Source organism: Neolamprologus multifasciatus, chromosome 8 (assembly GCF_963576455.1).
Source record: "Neolamprologus multifasciatus chromosome 8, fNeoMul1.2, whole genome shotgun sequence".
In the NCBI taxonomy this organism is placed as follows: domain Eukaryota; kingdom Metazoa; phylum Chordata; class Actinopteri; order Cichliformes; family Cichlidae; genus Neolamprologus; species Neolamprologus multifasciatus.
The window spans coordinates 2501-23405 of NC_140446.1; the positions used below are offsets into that span (position 1 = coordinate 2501).

Sequence of the window (20905 nt, forward strand, 5' to 3'; positions counted from 1 at the left end):
TGGCCGAAACGTCGCGGCATAAGCACACACTTCATTGATTTTTTTATTTAAGGAGTTTTATTTTTATATTTTTTTCTTGATTTAAATTTTCATTTTTTCCATTAATAAATAAATAAATATTTAATTTTTTTATATATACACACATAAAAAAATACACATAAATAACATACCTAATAACAAATTCATTTTATTTACCTATAATAACAAAGCCCACGGGGACACAAATTCTACACAAATAAATAGTAACACAAGACAACTATTAACGAAAAACTGAGACTCATCGGGAGGAGATGAGTGCCTCACAGTGGACTACGGTCCGCAGGGGGAAGAGCACTTCCCAGAACCTTTCCCGGGGTCGGACGGGGCGACCCGTTGGGGGGATGGACAGTGCCTTTCCTGTTTCCGGCTGGAGACAGGCTCAGTCCACACTTCCTAACCCTACCCTGTGGATGCTCCTCCCAGGCTCGGCGGGTCTCGCGCTGCCGACGATCACCTCCGCGTGCCCTGACGGAGAGGAGACGCTAACATGAACGCCTTTTGTCCGCATGCAGTCTGTTTGTGCCGCACATGCTCAGAGCTCGAGCCGCTGCTGCTGAATCATCCACACACGCGGGTGCACACAGACAGCGCTTGCGCGAGGCACAGCTGACTCTGACGTCACACGGACGCTGTAAACAAAACCCTTTTGTGACCGGTGTTCCAGATCAACTGCCGTTTAGATAAACTGGCGTTTAGATTAACTGGCGTTGGTTGAATAGATGTGTGGCAGTCTTGCATTTCAGGAGCTGCTACCAACAAACCAGCAAAAAACTGCCAAGTGTGTCACCTGTGACACTTGTGAGGTTATCTCAAACACACTCCGTCAGTCTTGATGCTGTTGAACAACAAAATGTTTAAAAATGTCGCGAGTTTACCTGGTGATGTCCTCATTCGCGACGCGATCGCAAAAACAGCAAACAATTAACACCACGCCGATGTTGTTCACGGGACAGCAAGAGTAAAGCGAGCAGTTTACTTTGTGTGCACTAACTTGGACTCGAGTCAACCAGCGCCACCTCTGGCCAAGTGCCACAGCCTACAGCCAGATCAACCTGTGAGACACATCTGCACCACGTTTGAATTAGTTTCATGCACAACACATTTGTACCTTTCAATTGTGTCTGTCTGTGCGTCATGCAAATAAACCTTTGAAATGAATGAAATGATATCATGTATTTTCTATTGGCCTACATTTGTACAAAATTCCAAATTATATACACAAAGTCATAGGAATCACCACCCCTGTTCATCATGATTCTAATATTCTCTTTTTCCTTAACAATGAAATATGCCTTGGACAAATATGACACAACCATATTTCATTAGTGTTGATCACATGTTGTTAGCGTAGTCTGCCTGTGTCTTTTATATATCTATCTCTATATCTCTATACAGTCTGTATAAGTGTGGTTAATCCAATAAACATTTGTAAGGAGATGGCAGTTACTGTGAATGTACAGCAGTTACACAGTGATTAGTAACAAACAGTCAGACAATGACCCTGACAATCTCATTCAGTCTTGCAGATTGAATGCACCTTCTGTGGAAAGTGGTACCACACAGTGTGTGTGGACTTCCCCTGTGCAGAAGGCGACTACAAATGTTGTGGGTGCTAAATAAACAGAAAAAAATGATCCCTGTTGTCTTTGCTTACTGATTGTTTTTAGTGTTGACAATCCACATTGCTGGCATTGCATCTTTCAACATGTTGGTGGGTAGATGTGGATGTACCAGGGGTACGTGCAGCCACTCAGCCTCTACTAAATGTGATCATAGCAGCAGGTGCAGATGTGTCATAAGTTAATCTTGTGGTAGGCTATGGTACTTGGCCACAGGTGGCAGCAATGGACTGACCTCCAATGGAGACTGCTTCAGCTGCTATGTGATAGTGGATCTGCTACAAATTGAAGATCATAAGCAAGTTTTGGAAATTAACCCTTGTATTATGTTGAAAAACAAAAAGGTGACATTGATTTTGTTGCTGGTCATTTAGATCCGTACTGTGTAAATCCACTCAGAATTGTCAAGAAACTGCAATAAAACAATAGCAACTGTGTTGATGTGTAGGTGTTCATGTAATGATAAGGTTTACCAGCAGGGGGCGCTGTATTTAAGAAAGCTCATGAATGCCTCCAGGGGAGCACATGAAAGAAGACTGGTCTGTGGTGTGACAGGATGAATGGTGTCAATAAAATGTTTGGAGCAGTAGCTCGCAAGGCATAAGTGGATGCTGTGTTATTTTTAACAAGCGCTACAAAGACAACACAGCAACTTTATTTTCCATCAGATAAACATGTAGAACACAGACATGCAACAGTTCCATAACTATTTTTAGGAACAATTTGGAAAAGGTTTTTCGTTCTTACAAACACATTTCTGTTGAACTTGCCTGATGTTCTCAGTTTTTCAATGTTCAACATTTTCAGTTTTGTCCACATGATGGACAGAATGTAACTGTGTGCTTTCTGCAGATGTACTTCTTGCATTTCTCACAAAAAGTGCTTGTTTTAAAACAGGAATCTTCCTAACTTAGATTTAAAATAAAAGATTTCTACGTCTCCTCCAGAGTCAACAACAGATGACAAACCAAAACCACTTTCTTAAATCCACTCACTCTCACTGGCTGTTTATTTTCGGAGATGCCTGTTACCCACCAGCTGACCGGGTGGTCATTCGGGTTAAACATAATATAAAAGGCTGAACTGACAAAAATTCACCGACTACACCACCAGGTATTATAGGAAAAACCAGAAAGCCTTTGAACTAAAACACACGCTGCTGTGACAGTGATGTACACTGTTGTTGGTATATATCAGGGGTTGGCAACCTGCGGTTCCGGAGCCGCGGCTCTTTAGTCCTTATACTGCGGCTCCGCGTGGTTTGGGACAATAAATTAGAAGTATTTAGCTGGAGTGTATTTTATTTATGTTATTTCTTTTTTAACTTGTAGTTCTAAATTGGAAGATTATTGTGATATTTAAATATAACAATAAAATTATATTTTATTATTTTTTCATCACTCAAAATAAGCGTCACACTCGCGGAAGCCGGTATGCTCGTTGAAACGCCGTGCATTTATTGAGACTTTCAACCCCAGGTAGGCCAATTATGGACCTTCGGATCCACATTATGTCAGCAGCTGTTCTCCACCATTAACTATGTTAAAAACAAACACCACTCACGCCTCACAGATGACAGCTTACAGTCCTGCTTAAAGATGAAAGTGACTTTGTACAGCCCCGATTTGCAGACGCTGTGCGCAGAGGTTCAGGAGCAGAAGTCCCATTGTAAACATATCACGGCAGACCCGACAATGTTTCCATCAACAGGCTTTTCAGCATCTCTTTATTGACCAGTCAGGTCACGGCTCGGCTCACAACAGTTTTTGTTTGCTACATGGATCATTTTAGTTCAGCTTTCCTTTTGTTATATTTCTTTAAGAGTTCAAAATGTGTTAATTACATAAATAAATTGTAATTTTCTCTGTAGCACTTCATGGATTTCATAAGCAACACACCTTAGTTGTTCACACAAAGCATAAAGGTAAAAAACAATATATACAGTGTTATCTTCATTTTAGATGTGAAAAAGTATTTGCGGCTCCCAGTGTTTTCGTTTGCGTGGAACCCTGGTCCAAATGGCTCTTTTGGTGTGAAAGGTTGCCGACCCCTGGTATATATGTATGATTTGTATCACCTTCATGTTTCCGTCTCACCAGATAACCAAACCGACATCATGACCAGCAGCTTTTACAGCTGTGGCTCCACCAGCAACATCAGCTGATACTAGAAAGTAATATTAAATAAATTCTAACAACAGCTGATCAAGCTTAAACATGCTGCTGATGTTTAGCGCGACATTGCTGGTTTCCTCTTTCTGGCCCAAAGTGGGCGATAAACAAACATGAGAGAAAAGCTGATCAGCTGATCAGCTGATCATTGATCGGTTTCATGATTGAATTAGCAATAGGAGAGAGAGGGGAGAGAATTAGAGAAGAGGAAGCTGCAGCAAAGACACAGAATAACTCCAGCTTTGTGTCTTTTTTCCATTCCAGCTGAAGTCCGGGACAAACTGTGTTCCTTTTCTCCTCAAATGAAACGCGTAATATTTTCTCTGAATATGGGACAATTACGTTTTTTAAGGAGCCGTTGGCAACTCTACGAATCTTATGAATAAAATAAAGTTCACTATCAGTAACATCATAGCACTCACCCAGCTGTATAGAAACTCCGTCATGCTAGCTAGTAGCAGTACGAGTTATTGTAACTGACTGTAAAAAGTCAGCACAGCTAAAATAAACCCCACCTAAACTTGGTTTATATCTGACCCAGATAGATTGCAGGTCATAACTTTTTACCTGAAGTTCAGTTCACCTGACACTCAGACCGACGGCTGCCTCGGGTCGCTCCTCCTCCTGCCTCCGCTTTTCCTGATCCACCTGTTGGCCTCTGTGGAAGCTCCGCCATAGCCACCACCAAACAACTGAGTTGTTTTTACACATCGGCCAGCATCTGGCCAATCCACCACCTCTGATTGTTTCTGCCGTTACAAGAAAACAAAAAATCATCGGCCCATAAAAACAAAAAATCAAGCAAATGCCCGGTATGCCTGATGACCAGCTATGGTCGTACCATCAGTTAACCCTTCGCGTGCCAGCGGTGGCACGCGTGACCAGGGTTGCCGACCCCTGCAGTCCAGTATATATACAGACGAGACGACGAGGCTCCAGTTACAGCAGTGCAAGTAAACAAACAATAACTATAAGAAGAGTAAGGAAATAAATCTACACTTTAGGATCAATAATAATAATAGGATCGAGGGTAAAGGGATCAATAACAATTTAAAATTTACAGTTTGACGATTTAAAGTCTCACACACAATATTTCATTCATAATGATGTAAATCCAAGCCCATTATGTATTCATAATCTGAATCCTGGGTTGTGCGAAATCCCAGAAATACACCTTAGACAAAATGAATCTGTGAACTAAGGTGTAGGTCTGTTAGGTTATGTTGTGGTGATCCTCGGGTTGGGGGATTTGTGTTCATACTGGAGTGCAAAATTAAAACATATGGAAGACGGACAAGAAAAGTTCAAAGCCATCAGGTGCTCAGTTTAGAAAAAAATAGAAGAGGAGGAGAAACGAGCAAAAGATACAGGTAAGCAGATGTGTGATTGGATAATGGCAGGACATCCTGAAACAATCAGAATCAGAATACTTTATTAATCCCTAAGGAAATTATGTGGGTTACAGTTGCTCCAAGAAGAAATGGTAAAAATAGTAACAGTAACAGACTAAACTCCAAACAATTATGTAACAATTATGTTACAGATTTTACACATGTAAGAAATAGCACTAATATAGACAGATCACTCGATTAAAAATCTAAAGGATTAACAGAGGTGATTGACGAGAATATTCCAGAGCAGAAAAGAGCGTGTGTAAAAAGGGTGTAACTATTGCAGTGTTTACAGTGTGTTAGATGGAGGAGTTGTACAGGAAGATGGCCAGGGACAGGAATTACTTCCGGTGTCCTTCAGTGGTGCTCTTTGGTGACCTCAGTCTCTCACTGAGCGTGCTCCTGTGACTAGTCAGTACATCATGGAGTGGGTGGGAGGTGTTCTCCATGATTGTCCTTATCTTGGACAACATCTGCCTCTCAGACACCACCGTAACAGAGTCCAGCTACCTTCCTCACAACATTACTGGCCTTTTGGATCATTTTATGGAGTCTGTTGGCATCTGTGACCCTCAACCACTCATAGCACTGACCACAACAGAGATACAACAAGAAAACATTAATTAGCAGGGATAGTGAAAACGTCTGTTTACGTTTGTAAGCCACTTGGCTATGATAGTAAACAGTAGACACTGATGTAGCTTACTGAATCTTTTGGACTGTTTCCAGCACAATATTACATATTACATATATATTTCTACACTGCAGACTTCTCCCACAACTCCACCCAGTGCTTCCTGCAGAAGTTCTCTGATGACTCTGCAATAGTCGGCCTCATCACTGATGGGGACGACAAGGAGTACAGAGGACTGACTCAAGACTTTGTGGACTGGTGCCAGCTGAACTACCTCCAGATCAACGCCAGTAAAACCAAGAAGCTGGTGGTAGACTTCCACAGGTACAAACATCCTCCACTGCAACGACTGAACATCCAAGGTATGGACATTGAGGCTGTGGACAGCTACAGGTACCTTGGTGTTCATCTGAACAACAGACTGGACTGGACTCATAACTCAGACGCCCTCTACAGGAAAGGGCAGAGCAGGCTGTACCTGCTGCGGAGACTCAGGTCTTTTGGAGTGGAGGGCCCACTCCTGAAGACCTTCTATGACTCTGTGGTGGCCTCTGCTATCTTTTATGGTGTGGTCTGCTGGGGTGGCAGCATCTCTGCTGGGGACAGGAAGAGACTGAACAGGCTGATCCGAAGGGCCAGCTCTGTTCTGCCCTCTGGACCCAGTGGAGGTGGTGAGTGACAGGAGAATGGCGGCTAAGCTGTCATCCCTGTTGGACAACATCTCCCACCCCATGCAGGAGACTCTGACAGCACTGAGCAGCTCCTTCAGTGGGAGACTGCGGCACCCACGGTGTGGGACGGAGAGATTTCGCAGGTCTTTCCTCCCCACTGCTGTCAGACTCCACAACAAAGACTTTAACTGATCAAACACACACATCCACAAACGTGCAATAACACTAATGTGCAATAATCTTTTCTGGCATCGTTGTATTTTTACTCAGTTGTATATAGCATTTGTATTCTATTTTTATCTTATTGTATATTTTATTCTATTTTATTCTACTGTATATAGTATTTTATTGTATTCTATTCTGTACAGTTGTGTACTGTATTTAATCTTATCGTATTCTAATTTTTGCTTCATAACTTTTGCACTGTCCACTTCCTGCTGTGACAAAACAAATTTCCCACATGTGGGACTAATAAAGGTTATCTTATCTTATTAATTAATCATTGTCAATTGTTGATTTGTCCTTTTCTCATTGTACAACGAATTATGATTGAGGGAGGGTTCGCCCAGGGCGCCAAACAGGCTAGGACCGCCACTGCCCAGGACTCCCAGAAACCTGTGAAAACTCTGACAGCATCACAGGAAACAGGAAGCCAGGCTGTGATGGTCTCGTGTGTCCACCAGAGGGCAGAGTTTCACTGCCTTTGAGGCACCTGAGCTTTGAAGGAAAGAAAGACACCTGACAGCTTCAGTGACTTCACCAAACTCTTAAAAACTGAACACGTGATCATGTTTCGAGCTTCTGTTTTCTTCCTAATATCTGGATAATTAATTGATAACTAATCTATTTATCGCGTGTTGCTGGTGGACCATCAGAGGTGTTCACATCTCCTATATTTCATATCGTTTTCTTTTATGACAGAGGTTAAAGTTCAGCTTACGTCTCATCGCAGACTCAGTGTCCCACGTTTTATTATTATGGTGCTCATTATTAACAACAACCCAAAAATGGCAATAAAGGAAGAAAAAACATTCTTCAGAATTCAGCCTCTGTACATGCAAAATATTTAAATGGCTTTTATATGTAAATGAAAAACAAATAAAAGAATGAACAACACGAGTTTATAACGTATCCTTTTAATTATCGCGCCCACAAAAATATATAACTGAAACGAAACCTGTAAGTTAATTTTTCTTTGTCTGGTACGATAAACTTTTTTTCTATAATCCGCTGATGATGTTTTCTTTTAAAATTATAGTTTTTTTAAAGAACTCTTATAAACGCCGGAGGTCACCGAGAGCAGCTGGAAAAGCAGTTTTATTTATAAGGTTCTGTGAGGCGACCGAGAGCGACACACAGCGAGGAAGTCTAAACAAACTGTTTCACGACCTGCAGGCAGAAAAGCTCAGTTCAGACTCACCTTCATTAAACGTGCGGCTCCGTGAGCGCGCTCGCTCTGCAGCAGCGAGGATCTGCACCACCTCCTCCTCACTCCGAGGAGCTCTTCTCTGAAAGCAGCTGCTGTGGATCCGCATCAGACACACCTGAACTTGAAGAAAAACGGGAAACCTTCAGATTTCTGTCAAAGAAACCAACACAGAACTTAATTACTGCTCCAGCTGATCCCCGGGCGGAGGTCGCGGGTCCATTAAAGGTAACGCAGACGGACACCTGAGAGACCCTGACAGGCACAGACAGGTGTGCTCAGCAGCAGCAGGGGTTCCGCGCCTGGCTAGAGTGTCTGTGGCTCTCTGCAGGTACCCTCCCACAGTGGGACACACACGTCGGGTCGGCTGGTGCTTCTGTCTACCTGTTAGCCCTGCGACGGGTGGAGACATGTCCAGATGGTGCCTGGGTCTGCTCCGGAGAACCGGATCACTCGTTAATGAAACTGCTGTTTCCAAAGTTTGTTAAACAGTGGGTGGAAGTGTTTGTTTCTCCCGTGACCCGTTAACACGAGAGCAAACGTCTTTGGCACATTAAAAACATAAAGAAACTGAAGCAAACGAACTCCGCGTGTACTTTCCACGCTTCGGTTCAGATATTTCACATCAGCCTGGAGGTGATTTTGTTTCGGGGTTGTTGGGGGTTTTTTTTGTTGTGATTTGAAGTTTGAAGTGTGCGTTTCACGTGCGCTATATATAAGCGTTGAAGAGCTCTGAGCTCGCTGGATTGAGTATACCTGAGGGAGGGAGGGAGGGACAGTCCGAGTGTCCATGGAGACTTTCTACAACCACACGCGGAACCAGCGGCAGGACCAGAGCCAGCACCCAGTGGTCACGGCGGCAGCGGACAGCCCCGCGCACGAGAGTGACCTCAGCCTCCGCGCGCTCACCGGATGCGTCCTGTGCGTCCTGATCGTGTCCACGCTGCTGGGGAACGCGCTGGTGTGCGCCGCCGTCATCAAGTTCCGCCACCTTCGCTCCAAAGTCACCAACGCCTTCGTCATCTCTCTGGCCGTGTCCGACCTGTTCGTGGCCGTGCTAGTGATGCCGTGGAGGGCCGTGTCCGAGGTGGCCGGCGTCTGGCTGTTCGGCCGCTTCTGCGACACGTGGGTCGCGTTCGACATCATGTGCTCCACGGCCTCTATCCTCCACCTGTGCATCATCAGCATGGACCGCTACTGGGCCATCTCCAGCCCGTTCCGCTACGAGCGCAGGATGACGCGCAGGTTCGCGTGCGTGATGATCGGTGTGGCGTGGACGCTGTCTGTGCTCATCTCCTTCATCCCCGTGCAGCTCAACTGGCACCGCGCGGGCGCGCAGAACGCCACGGACCCGGGGGACTGCAACGCGAGCCTGAATCGCACCTACGCCATCTCCTCTTCCCTCATCAGCTTCTACATCCCCGTGCTCATCATGGTGGGCACGTACACGCGCATCTTCCGCATCGCGCGCACGCAGATCCGGCGGATCTCGTCGCTAGAGAGGGGCTGCCGCTCTGTGCACCGGCGGCCCCGCGCCTCCGCGCACGAGGAGAGCTCTCTGAAGACTTCCTTCCGCCGCGAGACCAAAGTGCTGAAGACGCTGTCGGTCATCATGGGCGTGTTCGTGTTCTGCTGGCTGCCCTTCTTCGTGCTCAACTGCATGGTTCCCTTCTGCCGCCTGGAGCGCCGGCGCGCGCCGCCCTGCGTCAGCGATACCACGTTCAGCGTGTTCGTGTGGTTTGGCTGGGCCAACTCGTCCCTGAACCCGGTCATCTACGCCTTTAACGCCGACTTCCGGAAGGCCTTCTCCACCATCCTGGGCTGCAGCCGCTACTGCGCCACCTCGGCGGTGGAGGCGGTGGACTTTAGTAACGAGCTGGCGTCCTACCACCACGACACCACCCTGCAGAAGGAGGTGTGCGCTGCGCCGGCGGACCTCGAGCGCGACTTCGATAAAGTTTCGGCCACTTCCGGTGATTCCCGGAACCGCCGGAACTTGCTGCTGCCCGCCATCCTGCGGCACGAGTGCGAGGCCGAGATCTCTCTGGACATGATGCCCTTTGGACACGATGCACCGGCAGACTGTTACGTGATACCCGGTCAAGTCCAGGACCTGTGAGCAGACCGGGATTGACCTTTGACCTTCTGCTTGTGACTTTAAACGAGAGGAGAGGATTTTTTCCTGTTGTCAGGTCGTTTCAGTGTGGACGATTTTTCCATCAAACATTTGAGAGGATGTAAAAAATGGATACTCATCATTATCATCATCATCCCGACTTCAGATGGAAGGCAGGAGGTCGTCCTGTGTTTGTCACGCTGAGCTCTGTTCTGCTCATTCCCAATATTCCAACGTCTGGACATAAAAACAGATGACAGAGTTTGTCCGAGTCACTGGAACGCCTTACCATTTCCTGTTAACGCTCTTTATACATTAAACTCTTTACTTGAGACTCACTTCGACTCTCTTTCATTTGGACCAAACCTCCACAGTTTTGGTTCCTCTGGTACTTTCCCCACCACCACGTGAAGCTAGAGAAGATCCGACTAAAAGCACAAATCCAAAACGATCCATTGAGTCAAACAGGCAGTTGTGTGTTTGATGTTCTCACTGCACATTTGTTGGAATTCTGCTCAAATCTGAATTTTAAAAACAAACCTCGTCCTGCTTTATGATCACTGAGTTTATTTTCTAAATCCTGATTTCAGTGTTAAACTTCATGATTGATCGCACAGACTAACAACCAATCAGTTGTTGCTACCACGACATGATGACATATACTTTTACTGATATATTTGGTGTTCAGTATTCGGACACTGCATGGACCCCCTCGTGGCTCTGATGACGTGTTTGTGTGTTACAGCCCACGCAGGGAGTTCAGGGTTTTCTTTTCTAATGAAATAAGTGAAACAGACACAATTTACATGTTCGTGACTTTTTTTCTCTCTTCTTGTCATAGCAAAAAAACAAACAGTGATAAACAAGCTTTAAAACAATTCATCCTGTGTGAGTTTACATCAGCACGGTAAAAACAAGATTTTTCTGTCGCTGAGTTTTCAGTTTATAGTAAAATTGTGTTTACAGCACCGTTCACAGGCTTTTCCTCTCACTGTGAAACCGAGAACTCTTTAAAGGTACTTCTTTCCTTTTTTCTTTGCTCAAGAATCCTTTATCTTTGTTTGAATCTGCAGCTGCTGAACAACAATACTGTGCCCTTAATAACAGACACATATGAGGTTAAATATCCCAGGAATGTCAGGAGTGTCTGTCAGAGACTTTAAATGGCACCAAGCTAACAGGCTGAATGTCGGGAATGAGGGGAAAATCCGTCCTGATCGTTCTCTGCTCTCATTAGTGACACTGTCTGGATGACACACATAAACTAATAAAGTTGTGTGATGTAATAAAAATGACCTTAAATTCACAGATATCGATGGTGGTTTGAATTTAAACCTAAGCCCCGACTTGTACTTGATGCCCACAGATTGAAAGCTGTTTGATGTGAGTGTTCAGACCCACTGACTGAACCTCCCTTTGATATGGTAAAGATGAAGGACAGATCATTAATAACAATTACATCATTAATTTTGGCATCTAATTGGCCCTTCAGGTAATTGCAGGCTGTTGGAGTTTGTACATGCAAATTGAATGTGAAGCTGAACAAAAGCCAGATGAGCGTTTCCACGATGGAGTTTGCTGGAAAGCTTTGGTCTGCTGGTTGTCGGTGAGCTGAGGCGAAGCTCTGCAGACTCACAGAGACGGAAAACCTTCTTTTCTAACAGCTCGTTTCAGACGGAGCAGGAACTATGAGATAAAGAAGGATTATTACAAACCGCGAACATGCAAAGCTCCTCTAGCACAGTCCAAGAATGAAATTGAGAACAGTAATTGCACTTTTAAGTTACTGTCATGTTGCTGTTTGAAGCTTTGGGTCAGTTCAGGATTAATGTCAGTATTTCATGTAAATCTCCCTCACTGTGTTAAGGTGAGGGAGAGCCAGACTGTTGTTTTACTGCACAGGAACCCGACAAGTCAGCGACTTTAATGTTAAATGTAGGACAAAGGTGAAGGCAGCAGCATCACCACGCTTCCAAAATACTGAGATTGGAGGGGTAACGCAAATTTTCATCAACAGTCAAAAGAAAGAAAGAAATTCAACAACCAAACTCAAGTCTGGCTTCAATGTCACCTCCAAAAAATGTCCCTGGTTGGAGATGTGGAACAGGTGGAGCGCTGTGATGTTGAGTGGATCCAGATGGAGAGGTCAGAGCTGATTAGCATTCAGAGTCAAGGATGAAGGTCACAGAGAGACCTGAGAAAGGAAGTTTGGGTGATCCGAGGCAGCTTGCAAGTGTCCTCTGGAGTCTCTCTCACTGATCCTGAAAACATGAACTGAGAGGAGAAGAAATCGCTGCAGAGATTTCACCACGTTTGTTGTTCTGACTGTTACTGACAGACAGAGCAGCCAATCCCGGCACACCAGGGTCCAGCATGGCGCTGAAAGGAGCTCCATCTCTCAGAAACATGTACAACAGGAAAAGCTAAAAATCAAAAATCATATTAACCACAAACTTTTCAGGTTATTAACAGCAAACACATAGAAATCTGTTTGTGCCATTATGGAAATGTTTCACTCTTTTATAAAACTGCTGCTCTTTCTACCCGATGAACATCAGTCAGCCCAGACTGAAATGTTACATGTGTGAGGCAGACACGTAATAAACACAAGCAGAGAAACCATGTTGCACAGTCACATGATCATGATTATTGCAGCCTGTGTAATGCTCAACCACTGCATTAACAACTTGATTTTCAGCCCAGTGCATGCCCGCAAATCTCACTTCTTCCCTGCAGTAATCAGCCATTTACAGGCTGTGAAGTTGGAATTTGCTCCAATCAGAAACTTCTGGAAATAAAGCATATGATGCATAGTGGGTGGGTCCAGCACTGGCAGAAATCAGAGAGAAATATCTTAATAGTAATATGTACAATTAACAAGCACCCTGAATTGGATAATTGAAGAAGTAAAACTTCTTCCGGGGGATGAAGTGCCAGAAATCCAAACTCCATTTCAATATGCAACAGATCTTTGAGATGTTGCATATTGGTGGCTGTAGCTCAGGTGGCAGAGCAGGTCAGCCACTAACCAGAAGGTCGGTGGTTCGATCCCAGGCTGCCTCCTGGCTGCATGCCAAATATCCTTGGGCAAGTATCCTTGGGCAACGGGTGAACACAATAGCAGCTACAATGTAGCTGCCATCACCAGTGTGTGAATGACTGAATGTAGTGTAGGGACTGAGTAAAGCGCTATACAAATGCAGGCCATTTACCATGTTTGTGTTGCCTTCAGATTGCTCTAAACAGTTGTTAGTCTGCACTTTTCCAGTGCTTACTAAAAAAACTCAGTGAGTGAAAACATAACTGCGCCACTGTTCCCAATATCAATATAGAGTCTCCATCAGGTTCAGGACTATGTGAAACCTCTTGTGTTTATAGCAGCAGAATCAAGGCAACTGAGCAAATCACAAATTTATCCAAGTTCATCCTGCTCATAAATCAGCAGGAATATACGATGAAACGCTGTCGTCTGCATATAACTTTACATCTGTAATATATTTTAATCTAAGAGGTATGATAACCAGAATCTGTTATCTAAGCTGAGTTTTTAAGTACAGTCATCTTCTACTTCCCTCCCCTATGGTGTGCCACAAGGTTCTGTATGGAGGCCCTTATAATGCTGATTCAACGTTTCAGTTATGGACGTGCTTCTGTACACATTACATTCAGAGTTCTGTGCACTCAAACACACATCTCTATGCTTATGTTTAACATAATGAATATGTGACTACGACACCCCAGTCTATCTTGCACACCTCATTGGTCAGCTTAGTGCCTTCTTTGATGACATTTTGTTAAATAAACAGAAAAAGTGCTCAATATTGCACTAGCTTCCCCTGTTTGAAGCTTTTGTTCCACATGTAGAAATGTTGCTGCAGCCACAGCAGCAGCAGAGGTGAAAGGTTGCACAGAGAAACAGACAACCACACTTAAGAGCTCTTTGTGACACACACTCTTTCATCTCCAGGAGAAAGCGGCCAGGATTGTGCTCGTGCCTCCTTTCATTCGCTCTCTGAAGTCACTCAGTGCCAATGCTGGCGTTTCAATGACAGCCAGGCGGATCGCCAGAGAAGATTAACAGTGTTCATCTTCTCTGAGGTATTCGAGTGTTTGCATAAAACGCATACAGCCACATGAGGGAGAACATGGAGAAGAAAACAAATTCAACGATAGGGAGAAACTCCCATTTCAAAATGTGTTCAAAATCAGAGCGCTTCGAATTAGACAAAAATAGAGTAGATTTGATTCATTTCTTCTGCCTTCATGATATAACAAAAATTATGTAAAATCAGTAATTTTTTTAGTAAAAAGGATACTGTACTCAAATATACAGATTTGTGTCTAATTACATCTTCCATTAACCTGACCCATATAATTAATCTAGAATAAATATCAGCGGGTTGGCAGTTTGTGGAAGCCCCTATGTTCCCCCACTATATCTGAATACAGTGGAGGGAAAGGACATCTGCCTTGCAACTAATGGTGTTTTACACATGTGGTGCTAGAGAGCAGAGATGCAATGTGCAAACCGAAGGAGAAAGAAGTCACAGGTGTTTGCATGAAGGTACATTTAGATTCACTTCTGCCAGTGTTGGGAAGGTTACTTTTAAAATGTATTCCATTACAGAATACATGCCCCAAAACGTATTCCGTTACGTTACTCAACGAGAGTAACGTATCCTGAATACTTTGGATTACTTAATATATTATCATGCTGTTTACAACTACGTGAATGTACTATTGCTGTGATTTATTACTGTTACTGAAGGTCCGCGGCTCCGAACCGTAGTAAAGGGACCTCTAGCTAATATGGGTTCTGTGTCGGGCTCGTAGCCGAAAAATAGCTTTACTTTGTTGTCTGGGTCAAGTTTGCTTGCGAGAGACAGAGAAAGGCATTGAAAGGCTGCGCCAACATTGTTTCGGAGGAAAACAAACACAGCGTACAGTCGAGTCTTAATAGCTTACTTACAACTGGGCTCGTCAGGCTCTCTTCTTGGCTGCAGTGGTTATTATATTTACATGCTTCCAGCTCCCGTTTTTGCTCGATGACAGCTCGTACTTTTCCTTTTTCTCCCTCCCTCGCTCACAGACACATAACAGATATGGCAGTCCATTCTCCCTGCAGCACGGACTACACTGCCTATGATGCTACATTCTTTAGAGCTATACCTGTAGCATTCTGCTTATTAGCTTAGCACAACAACAAGGCCTCTCTCACCCAGGAAACGCACAGAGAGAGCGTCACCCTGTAACCATGGCAACCGTAACGCTGCCGCCTGGAACAACAGAACGTAGCTGTCAAACAAAACCCAAACAGTCCTGACCCACCACAATATGAAAAAGGGAAGTACCACCGTGTAATCCATTTATTTCAACAAAGTTACTGTATTCTAAATACCACCTTTTTAAACGGTAACTGTAACGGAATACAGTTACTCATATTTTGTATTTTAAATACGTAACGGCGGTACATGTATTCCGTTACTCCCCAACACTGACTTCTGCACAGTCATATCCTACATTTTATCCCCTTCACCAAAAACACAAGGAAAGAAAACACCACTGACATCTTATTAAAATTTTGTCTTCATCCAAGTCAGAGCTCTAACACAAAAAGGACACTCCCAGGCCAGACATGTGACCCTCATCTCTGGAAAGCTGACAAGAGCTAATTGAAAGCCGAGGTAAACAGCGGACGGACTGCCTTCTACAGTTGAAATTTAAGGTTTTGTCTCTGACAGATGAAAATAAGTTATCCTAGCCACTGTAGCCAGGTTTATGAAAATAAGTTTGCAAGGCAATTCAATAGAATTCTGCAAGCTGCTGACATCTGTTAAACTTTTACACACACTGTAGCTTTAATGGTCAGTCCATGGTTTGATTTCGGGATCTGGAGTCTTGGTTGAGTATTTTCAGTATATTTGAGTTATTCTCACTATTTTAAGTCTTGAGTTGTAGTTGCTATAGTGTTTCCTTTCACTTAATTATGCTTTTCATCATCATTCACCCAATGTGACAGAATCACGTGACCTACACGACAACCTTTGTGTCCATGCATATCAGCCAGTTTAAAGTTGTAACCCATCACCTCTGACTGTGACGGTGTCAGGTTCAGCCAGTTAAGGCAGAGTCTGGCTATGCTGAATGTGTAAATGTCAAAGTGTCTGACATTGTCCACAAAAACCTAAAGCTGACCTAATGACTGGTTGCCCAGTAAAATACTGGAGAACAGATTTTGTTGTTATAGTGCATTTAATGACCACATAATGCATGGAGGCCCAGGCTCAGCTCATCAAGTTGACCTGCAAGAACAAACAGTCACTACACATGTTTCTCCAAATTTAAGCTAGTTGGTTCGTAACTGTGCCTTACCTCAAACCTTTATCCCTTTGAGAATCAGCCACTGGGACACTTTCTGGATTGCGTGGCAGCACAGGGCTTAGAGGAAAGGGGTTGTAGACATCGTCAGTGTATTTGGAGTAAGAAAAGGCTTCTCTTCCTCGCTGGTAACCATGGCCGTTCTGGATGATGTAGGATGAAGGCAATGCAGGTGGAGCTATAAACATGCCAAGTGGCACTTGAGAGGTATACCAGGCATTAAAGTCAGGGTAGGTCTGAGATGGCATCCAGTTCTGTGGGTCAGAGGAGGAAGGAGCATTTACCCATGGAAAGCCACCAATACCAACCCTTCCAGAGCCAGAGCCGCCAGCAGATCCAACCCAGCCAGAGCCGCCAGCAGATCCAACCCTTCCAGAGCCGCCAGCAGATCCAACCCTTCCAGAGCCGCCAGCAGATCCAACCCTTCCAGAGCCGCCAGCAGATCCAACCCTTCCAGAGCCGCCAGCAGATCCAACCCTTCCAGAGCCGCCAGCAGATCCAACCCTTCCAGAGCCGCCAGCAGATCCAACCCTTCCAGAGCCGCCAGCAGATCCAACCGTAACAGATCCAGCCCCTTTAGAGCTGCCAGCACCAACCCCTCCAGTACCAGGGACCCAGCCAAGGTGGCCCAATCTTCCGGTGCCACCAGACTGACCTGAAAGCAGAAATAAGTTTTTGCTGAAACTGAGCTTGTCAAGTTGCAATGAAGTTCTTGAAAATTTTGCTCTCTGAAAGAAAACCCTTCTATTACTTGGTTTAGCAGCCAAGCTTTTCAGTCAAGTATAAAATTATAGTTTTCTGGAAAGGAAAAAAAAAGAAAAAAAAGGTTCAGTTCTGCTACAGCTAGATTTCCAAGACTAACTCTCTTGAGGTTAGACAGGAAGACTCACCTTTAACTAAAACAGGCAGGCAAGCACCTCGGCCAAAAAGGAGGAAACAAATCCAGGAAACCCTGTTAAAGATATAACATGTTTTATATTTAAAAAAAAAAACTTAAATTATAAAAGAGACATCAAGCATCAAACAGCACAACTAACCTCAGAATAAAGACAAGCACCATGATTAAGCCTCAAAAGGGTCAGCTACAGCAGGTCAGTACCAACAAGCTGCCAGCTGCTTACAGATCAACTCAGTGTCCATTAACTAGCTGGCAGCAAATGCATGGCTTATATTGGTGCTCAACATGCTGGCAGCTCTCGTTAAATTCATTCACTTCACCTGGTGCCCATCACTTCCCAGTCAATGATGCATTCTTTTTAGCCTGGAAACTGAACAATACTGAACCCCGCATATGAAAGTTTGACTGCAATAGAGAAGAAAAAACAATAGAACATGTTTTGATGCATTGTCAGAAATATGATGCAGAGAGAAGAATTGATATGCTTGGTGATATGAAAGTGAAACTGGGCTTGGTTGATTTGTTTCATAAGAACTCAAGAAGGGAAAGTTATCAGACCATATTTGGTTTTTACGGCAGACTCATTTGTTTGGGAGGTTTTTAATTTTTAATTTTTTTGTAAAAATTTATTTATTTATTTTGTTAACATTTTGGTTCACATTCCAAACCAGTTGGTGGCAGTATTGCACCGTTTTGCTGTTTGCCAACCACCAATAAATAATATAAAGAAGAAGAAGCCTGAGCTCCTACTTGTAATACTACAGGGTGGGCCATTTATATGGGTACACCGTAATAACATGGGAATGGTTGGTGATATTAAAGTCCTGTTTGTGGCACATTAGTATGTAAGGGGGCAAACTCCTCAAGATGGGTGGTGACCATGGTGGCCATTTAGAAGTCGGCCATCTTGGATACAACTTTTGTTTTTTCAATAGGAAGAGGGCCATGGGACACATCAAACTTATTGGTAATGTCACAAGAAAAACAATGGTGTGCTTGGTTTCAACGTAACTTTATTCTTTCATGAGTTATTTACAAGTTTCTCTTTGTTCACAGCCATTGACATGTCGAAGAGGTTAACACTTGAGGAGCGGATCGAAATTGTGTTGATATCTGATGAACGCAGTAACTGGGTCATTGCAGCAGATTTCAATGCAAGACACCCTACGAGACCACCCATCTCCCATGCTACAGTCAGCAAACTGCTTGCTAAGTTTCGTGAAACTGGTTCAGTGTTGGATTTGCCAAAATGTGGACGCAAGAAAACTGTCACTAATGAAGAAACATCAGTGGCTGTCCTAGCTTCATTCAGCAAGAGCCCACAGCGTAGCACTCGCTGCATGTCAACATGCTCTTTTAATCAAGAGCTTTTCTGCATTTTTTTCCAAAATATTTATTTATTTATTGATCTATTGGCTATGCTATATTTTGCCTGCAACAGGCAGATGATTGTGGTTTTTGAGTGAACTTTGCTCAGTGGGGAAAATCGCTAGGATTTAGGACATGGATTCAGCTTAACACTTGTAATACGCACTAATACATCTAAAACTTCTGTCCAAAATTTTGGGATTTCTGGACATTCACATAGGCAATGCATCAGTGTACCTTTATCCCCACATTTAACACATATGTCCGGAACGTTAGGGTCAAATTTGTTTAATAATGTTGGGGTGATATATGTTCTGATTTTCCATTTATACTGGATTAGTTTAAATTGGGTGTTTATAGATTGTGTTTGGGCTTTCAAGTAGGCTTTTTGACATTCCTCTGTGGTTATTCTACACTTTAAGTCTTGACACCATTCAAATCTTTTTTTTTCTGAGGACGTTTGAGAGCTGTCACTGAGGTTGTTATAAAGACAGGATATTAAACCCTTCTTCAGCTGATGGTTTATTGCTGTGCCCTTTAATGAGTTTAGAGTGGGTAGTGTTAGGGATTGTTGAGTTTTTGAAATGAAGCTTCTGATCCGTAGAAATTTGAAGAAATGTTTGGAATGCCAAATTTCCATGTCAAGTCATTAAAGCACATTAGGGTGTCCTAGTCAAATAGGTCTGCAACTTTGCACAAACCTCTTGCAGCCCACATTTTAAAACCAGAATCTTTCCAACCAGGGTCAAAGGCCTTATTGCCCCAAATAGGTGAGAATTAGGATAGTGCTTGTGTTTCATTTTTAAACTTAAGTGCATCAAACCAGACACAAATGGTATTTTTAACAAACGGATTTAATGTATCTTTCAGATCTATCGATAGATAGATAGATAGATATAGATAGATAGATATCTATATAGATCTATCGATAGATAGATAGATAGATATAGATAGATAGATATCTATATAGATAGATAGATATCTATATATATATCTATATATATATATATATATATATAGATATATAAATATCTATATATCTATATATCTATATATCTATGTCTATCTATATCTATATCTATATATATATCTATAGCTATATATATATCTATATATCTGTATCTATCTATATCTATATATCTATATCTATCTATATCTATATCTATCTATATCTATCTATATCTATATATCTATTATTGTGGAGTACAGGTAAGAACTGAGCAGTAAGGGGGTAATGCTTGGCCTTTCTAAATTTACCCAGGATAAAGTTGTCATTGAAAACCAGCATGAAGCTGTAGAGAGCAAATGACATTTTAATGCTGTCCAAATTAAAGAGCTCAGTTCCCAAGCTACTCAAAACAATTTACCCTACAACATCTCTGGGTAGAAAATTAATGAATCCAAATCGGCCTTCCTCTAAACATTCTCAGAGAATTAAACCACCCATTCAAAACAACCAGTCTAGTTCTAGGTAGGGTGTGTGTGTGTGTGTGTGTGTGTGTGTGTGTGTGTGTGTGTGTGTCTGTATATAATAAAAAAAAAAAAAAATCCACTCCAAAAATAGATGATATGGCACGTGCAAACCATGCTCCAACAATCAACTCTGTTGTGGAATCAATCAATTGATGGACTATGCCGCCAATCTCTCTGATTGGACGCGTAAACATTCCTCTTATCCTCTAGATGACTTCTTCACAAAGGCAAAAAATAATACTCACCAAATTCATTTGGAATAACAGACGAGCCAGACTATGCCTATCATTACTATATCTTCCATATGATAGGGGAAGTCTCTGTATTCCAAGCCTCATGCTTTCCTGCATTTTTAATGCAAGAAAAACAAAAAAAAGAAAGAAAACAAAAACAAAACACCACACTATACACACTTTGCACATCAGCTGAAGTTTGACCCAAGAGTTAGTATAATTTGAGGAGTTCAAGATGGTGGAATTGCCAAGGGTACACAAGATCAGAAACTGCATTTGTTTAAATTTATAAAAATGAATGAGATTCCCCATACCAGATCGGTAAAGGCCTGGGTTAACGATCAGTTCTATTTTTAATACCACCAAATCACAGCTGCCCCAAAGTGCTTAATATTGAAAGTTGAAAACCCTACAACTTCAAGTCAATGCAAGAGTCAGATGATCAAGCACTTTCCAGTAGAATTTTGATGCCTACTTTCAACACTGTA

At 43.0% G+C, this 20905-nt stretch overlaps 2 protein-coding genes and 1 long non-coding RNA gene across 5 annotated transcripts in view; 1 reads left to right on the forward strand and 2 right to left on the reverse strand.

Annotated features, from left to right (window-relative positions):
* The window catches only part of LOC146512000 (uncharacterized), a 192860-nt gene that overhangs the window by 436 nt on the left and 171519 nt on the right, over positions 1-20905 (reverse strand). The window contains exon 3 of the long non-coding RNA XR_014875821.1: positions 1-4418. This exon is cut by the window's left edge and continues 436 nt beyond it. This is a non-coding gene — a long non-coding RNA (uncharacterized LOC146512000). The remainder of the gene's footprint in view (positions 4419-20905) is intronic.
* On the forward strand, positions 7881-10263 carry LOC146512001 (D(1)-like dopamine receptor). The gene has a single exon (XM_085171129.1). It carries the CDS (start codon positions 8742-8744, stop codon positions 10068-10070), a length of 1329 nt encoding a protein of 442 aa, XP_085027255.1. The 5' UTR covers positions 7881-8741; the 3' UTR covers positions 10071-10263.
* On the reverse strand, positions 11198-17606 carry LOC146512002 (uncharacterized). Of its 3 annotated transcripts, XR_014875820.1 has the most exons (5): positions 17483-17606; positions 17336-17397; positions 16440-17100; positions 12139-12341; positions 11198-11753 (listed from the first exon to the last, which is right to left on the reverse strand). XR_014875820.1 is itself a non-coding variant. In XM_085171136.1 (4 exons), the coding sequence occupies exons 1-4, from the start codon at positions 17503-17505 to the stop codon at positions 12320-12322; spliced, it is 768 nt and encodes a 255-aa protein (XP_085027262.1). In that variant the 5' UTR covers positions 17506-17606; the 3' UTR covers positions 11198-12319. The 3 variants fall into 3 exon arrangements, 2 of the variants coding, with proteins under 2 accessions (XP_085027262.1, XP_085027263.1); XM_085171136.1 differs by having other exon boundaries at positions 11198-12341; XM_085171137.1 differs by lacking the exons at positions 11198-11753; positions 12139-12341 and adding an exon at positions 15745-16369 and having other exon boundaries at positions 17483-17605.

Excerpts from the sequence above, each read along its gene's own strand:
- LOC146512002 (XM_085171136.1), bottom strand. The coding sequence starts at position 17,505 with ATGGTGCTTGTCTTTATTCTGAG. Across the intron at positions 17,398-17,482 it reads GTGCTTGTCTTTATTCTGAG|GGTTTCCTGGATTTGTTTCC; the intron begins GTTAGTTGTGCT and ends TATCTTTAACAG. Across the intron at positions 17,101-17,335 it reads CCTGCCTGTTTTAGTTAAAG|GTCAGTCTGGTGGCACCGGA; the intron begins GTGAGTCTTCCT and ends TTCTGCTTTCAG.
- LOC146512001 (XM_085171129.1), top strand. The coding sequence starts at position 8,742 with ATGGAGACTTTCTACAACCACACGCGGAACCAGCGGCAGGACCAGAGC.